This window comes from Pleurodeles waltl, chromosome 3_1 (genome assembly GCF_031143425.1).
Source record: "Pleurodeles waltl isolate 20211129_DDA chromosome 3_1, aPleWal1.hap1.20221129, whole genome shotgun sequence".
In the NCBI taxonomy this organism is placed as follows: Eukaryota; Metazoa; Chordata; class Amphibia; order Caudata; family Salamandridae; genus Pleurodeles; species Pleurodeles waltl.
The window spans coordinates 540,090,412-540,096,550 of record NC_090440.1 but is presented as its reverse complement, the minus strand read 5'-3'; the positions used below and the strand labels follow the sequence as shown (position 1 = coordinate 540,096,550).

Sequence of the window (6,139 nt, the reverse complement as noted above, 5' to 3'; positions counted from 1 at the left end):
TTAAGGAATCACAGCATGCCTCCACTGGCTCTTGATTCAGAAGAGAGGCCAGTTCAAGATGCTGACCCACGCTTACAAGGCCCTGCACAACGAAGGACCAGTATACATCTACAAATGTCTGACCTTCCACCAACTGACCACACACCTCCAATCAGTTTCTCTCTCCCTCGCAGACACCCCACAGATCTGTTGAGCCAACAGTGGAGCATGCTGCTTCTTGCACCTGCCAGCCAAGGCTTGGAAGAACCTCACCCTGCACTTCAGTACTGCACCGTCACTCCAGCAATTCAGAAGAGAGCTAAAGACCTGGATGTTTTAATGATCATGTCTCCACAGAAGCAGCACAAATCTCCTGCGCCTCACGACCCTCACGGGTGATTTGCCATGCTCTATAAATGTTTGATTGATTAGCCAAGAATGCACACTTCCAACTGCGACTTCTCAGTGGGATCGGACATTACATTTCTGGGCAAAATCTGAAAACTCTTGTTCAGTCCTTTGTACTCCCCGCACTGGACTACTGTAATTCTCTCCTTGCAGGTCTTCCCTAAACCCACCTATCTCCTTTAAAATCCATCCTCCATTTGGCGGCACATTTAATCAACAGGGCCAAAGGAGATTACCATATCACACTTCTGTTGATAACTCTTCGCTGGCTTCATTTTAAAGCTAGGACCATATTTAGAACTGATTGCATCACATATAAAGCCCCCACCTATAGCTGCCTAGCAAACAAACTCATGTTATCAGGTGGCTCTAGACCTTCACTAAATACAGAAAATCTACTGCTCGAACCTCCAACTTCGAAAAAGGGAAGGACTTATGGTGCAATTGCTCTCAGGTAATTTGACTAGAAATTGGAACTCGCTGCCTCCAAACCTTCGTACCACCACCTATTTCCGGGTCTTCAAAACGAATCTCATAACCCTTGTCTTCCAAAGACATTTTTCTCAATAGCACTCCTTGCTGATGCTCCCCACCAGGCATATGCCCGACCTCACGTTTAATGCCAAAACGTTGACTGTTGCATAACATTCTTGAGTGCTACAACTCTGTAACTTAACTCTTTAATTTAACTTTGTAAATGTGCAATATTTATCTGTGTAACCTGAATCGCTTTAACTTTTCCAAATATGCAACCTATAGTATGCAATTTGTAAATACGTAACTCTCACCACGAGTAACCATAGTACCTATACTTATTGTCTCCTACTACCCTCTTACTCTAGATTCCTCATGTAACGTTCTTTGCTCTATTGTAAAGCGCTCTGACATCTTTGGGTAATGTTCGCGCTATATAAATTCGCATACATAAATTCTAATGCCTCAGACATCCCTAAAAATAGTTCGCGAAATGAGCGTCGAGAGTCCCTCGTTAAAAAAAAAAAAAAAAAGCTACTATTGTGTAAAATGCATCCTCGAATACCTTATCACGGGACTTAAAGAGCTTCTTCTTTAAAGGAAATTACAATCAAACGATGCATTACTTCAGCTGCAATGATTTAAACGAGCCCTCCTTCTTCCCCTAACTTCTTTCCTCGCACCCCCCCCCCACTAAAAATCCAAGACTCCTCAAGGAAGTAATTGATAGATATAGGTATATTCATATTTTTCAATACATACAATCTCGCTTTTAAGAGGTCATACATGTATGGCCAGCATAACCTCATTTTAGTCAAACCATAAAACACTTCACAATGAAGGCTATCACAGTTTCACACCGCAACCTTCACCAAGATGGCGCTACCACCGACGCTGTGACGTAAGACACCTATATCGGCTTCCATAGGAAAGGAACTTGTGGTAACCGTTGCAAGAATAACAGCCTTCCGCTGTTCTCTGTCAATCAGAGAAGGATACTATTTTATCCCGTTTACTGTTCGCTATTGTCTTGTGTTTTTCAAGGAGAACGTATTATATCGATTTGCATTTTAGGCTCCCATACTAAGATGGCGCATTCGTTCGGACTTGGAAAGTTTAGTAACCTCACCAAGATGGCTTCAGTTCTATCCTCTTTTGGTCCCCTACCTCGTCCTATACTATGATTCTACATTATATGGTTCCGGGAAACAACGGTTCCTCCCCACATTGCTGTCACTGTGCCCGTATTCCGGATCCGTAAGCGGGGCTCCTCTTCCTCGCCTTGCTGCTGCCCGGGGCCCGGCCACCCCTCCCCGGGCCAGCTCCCATGCTGCTGATGCTCGGCAGCCTGTCGGCGGATATGGATAAGCAGCTGCTGGTCATCAGGATTAGAGTCCCAGACGGGGGCGCCGTGGACTGGACTGTGCATTCTGCCACCCAGCTGCTCTTTAGGGACGTGCTGGTAAGTCCGGGTCAAAAGGTTAACAAGGCACGTGCTTACCTAACCCTTCAAGACCAGTTCACTACATTTGACAACAGTAGAACTGTGTGCTCTCACTTGTCTCTTCGGAGACCCATCAATCAGGCAGTCACTGAACATTTGAATTCCCCCCACCCGGCTAGTTCACTACTCCTCGTATCTCACAGTCCGCCAATGCTCGCTATTGCTGAGTCTAGCTAACTTTTGAGTGACCCTTCACATAGAGGTTCGCAATTGTCTTTGGCCATGCACACCATTTATTTACTGCACCACAGACTTCTTTATAATATGATCGCCCAATACTTCCTTCCTCACACCTCTTGTGACTCTCAAAAGGTAAGGTGACTACTTCATGGGCACCGTTTCCATGTTTGAGCGGCGGTGTAGACTAACGCACCAAGTAGCAATTATTTGTAGGTAACGTGACTTGAAATAATATATGTGGTGACATGCGGTAAGGCACTTTACCCAAACTCTCGCTCACCTTACTTGTGACCTCTCGCATCAGCATTTTTTATCCCTGACTCCACATGCAGGTTCAATTACCGGCCCTGAAAGAGTCCCTTCTAAATTATTTTGTGTGTAAAAGTTTACAAATTTCCCGACAAAACATAAGCATTTTTGGTTACAATCCAAAACACAAAAAATACTGAAATTTGTTGTTTACTTTTAGGTACCCCCTCACAATCCTCTCTATAGCTATAATAATAAACGTCTCAAGACTTCACACGAAGTCAGTTATGGCTATTGGATACTGGTAATACCTTATTACCAGAACAAGGTCGCTCCTTCTGATATTCCCTGTTGCTGGTAATCGCCGGGCATGCTTCCAGGCTTAGTCCAGTTGACAGAATTGGGGCACATCTGGTGTGCTGCAGGCCTGTACTGCTTTAAAGACTACTTTTGCAAGGCTTAAATGGTTGGGAAAATACCTCATTACAAGTAAAACAGGGCATATATTTAGTTAAGGGATATTGCGGTTAGTTACCACCATTGCATACTCATATTCAATATATACCTCCTTAGAAATTCCCACAAAATGGGAACATTATATTTATGGGCCAAACTAATTAATTGAAAGGTTCGAGTGAGCTATACAACCCTAATAAACACCACTCACCGGAGCTTTCAAGAATTCTCTTTTTGGCAGCCTATGACGATGCAGGTTGTACCTTGTGTGACCTATACACTTTTAGTACCAGGGACATGACGTGGCCACTGTGAATACCATGTGTCTTACCACCCTTGTATGTAGTATGCACAGGCCCAGCTCTGTGCACCTGTATGTAGATGGCACATGAATGGAAGGAAACTATCCTTGTTACACACGTGGCAAGACTATATGGATCATGTAAGCATGTATTTTTCCCTTGCATATAGACAATACAGGATACCACAAATGGGCGTAAGAAGGGTGGGGATTTAAGCCCTCCAGATTTTGGAGGTGGGGGCGATACAGCGGATAAGAGTGGGTAGACGAGTGGTACAAACAACCCAGATATATAAACAGAGACAGCGTCTGTTTAAACTTCATTCTTTTTTTGTACATTAAAATCTCATAGACTGAAAAAGGAATGCAATTAAAACAGGAGTTGCTCCCTTAAACTGAGTGTAACTTTTTTAACAAATCCAGGCACGCAGTACCCATTGTGCTAAAAGTGCTTCAGACCCATCTTTGTCTGCGTCCTCAGCATTTCAGTGTGTGAGCAGTTTACACTCCTGTCATCCATCTGCACTAATTCCTCCTATAGATTCTACAGCAAACGTTTACATTTTCTTGTTATTGTTTGTTTTATATTTCAGCCTCCATTGAGAGCATAGTGTCTCAATCTCCGCCTTCCAGCCAAAGGAAAGCAAGTAATATAATTCAACTGTCCTTGGTAGCATCCTCATTCACCATCTGTGCAAAGCTAAAGCAATTAGCAACAGAGTTATATGTTGATAATATGATAGCCCATGAACATATAGTTTGTCAATAGGGAGTCTGAGAATAATTATCATTTATTATGGTTCCACACTGCCCAAGGCATTGCTGTTATGGTGAGGTAGGTTTTGATGAAAATGCCCATGAGAATAACCCCACCGACAAATGTCACTGTTGGGAGCCCTGTGCAGATTTCAATGCAATGCTTATTACAGGAAACTGTTAATAACATTGAAAAAGATGGGATCAGATGGCAAATGTTATAGTTCTTTGAGTAAACCCTACACACAGTACCACATCTAGTGGCTGAGTAGTGCTGTCTGCTAACCCCTGTGAATTGCCAACTGGTGGTCCTGTCAACCTTTTTAAGTAGAAATGTTTCTAAGCCCTTTCATTATTTTACAAATAGCTTGTGAAGCATCTTCTAGAGGTCTGGAATAGTAGGTGATTACTGAATGATGGATATTGTTTTAATCATTGGTGTCCCATTGCATAAGAGACACTTAAATTACAATCAGTTTAACAAGCTTTTCTACAACTAACTCTCTCAGGGCAGCCAAAGTTTAGTCTCAGTAATGGAGGGATGATGACTTCCTTACAGGATGATACATTAATCTCACCCAATTAAATTCAAAGTGTGATTACAGCTTTATATTTCAAAAGGTCTGAGGACTTATTAAAGAGAAGGGAGCTAGTGAGTGAAACCTCACTCACAGACACACACAAGACAATGCCAAGAAACTGAACATTTTCTACCCTCAGTTCAGTTCACTAGATTATAAAGTATTATTAAATACTCTTTAGGGCCGGAATTTGTTCTGTGAAAAAATATTTTCAACAGGTGAGCTTTCTTTATTTAGGTTCAGAAGTTACAACTGATTATCTTAGTTATTCCAGCTTCTTCTTTGAGGCTGCGAGAAGCTTCATTGGTCTCTGTCAACTTAAAAATTAATTAAGGTAAACTATATAGCAGAAAAGACTGAATCATTTTGCCATGTTCAACAAGCATAAAGAGATGATGGAGTCAGTTGACATAAAGGCGGTAGCGAAATAATTTGTCCTCCATACAGAACGGTACAAGAAAATATTTGTTTTTTTCAAACTAAAGATCAGAATTTTATTATAACTGTCTGAAGCAAGAACTATTGTTTTTTGCTCAGGTAAGTTGCATTTTGAGGTTTTGGAATGTCACTAAGAAGATTTTATTTATTCTTCCTTTTTCCCCTTTAATCCATGTATGCTTTGTGTATGAAGATGCAACATTAATGCTTTTTTTTGTTGCATATTTTCTAATTATTTTGCAAAATGTTAAATTTTGCAAATAAAAAATAAAGCAAACTTGCAGACTTTGATGACATGTCCACCTTTCTCACTATTTCACTTCAGAACTAATCAACTGTATAGGTTTATCGAAGCCTGAGGCTCTCAGACCACACGCATTTTGTATTGGGTCATTTGAAAGTCCCCATGGCCACCACCCTCCGCCAGAAATTTAGTGTCTCTTACAACCCTACCATACACATAGTCCTTGCCTTTTATATTTGTGTATTGGGCAAGGGCCATGTCCAATGTCTGTGCTCTGTGGCTCTGTGTGGTCAGCTTGTGGGGCAAAGCCTCATGCAATATCCTTTGTTACATGCACCATGTAGAACTACGGATGATGCGTATGCTGACAGTGGTGTAAGGAGCAGAGTGCTAGGTGGAGTTTCATTGCAGAGGTAAGCATACCTGGTGAATGAGTGTTTTTTTTTATTTTTTTTTTAGGTTTGGTTTGTAACCATAGCTTCCCATCAACTGAAGTGCTTTCAGAAAATCCATTGCACTATCACATGTTAACATCATAGCCAGTTGTACCAAATGACAGCTTTGCTCTC

General features: G+C 41.7%; 1 protein-coding gene across 1 annotated transcript in view; it reads left to right on the top strand.

Moving 5' to 3' along the window:
- Window positions 1-1,793: 1,793 nt before the first annotated feature.
- The window catches only part of MAP2K5 (mitogen-activated protein kinase kinase 5), a 1,242,853-nt gene continuing 1,238,507 nt past the window's right edge, over window positions 1,794-6,139 (top strand). The window contains exon 1 of the mRNA XM_069222863.1: window positions 1,794-2,323. Within this exon, the coding sequence (XP_069078964.1) occupies window positions 2,189-2,323 (135 nt within the window). The 5' untranslated portion in view covers window positions 1,794-2,188. The remainder of the gene's footprint in view (window positions 2,324-6,139) is intronic.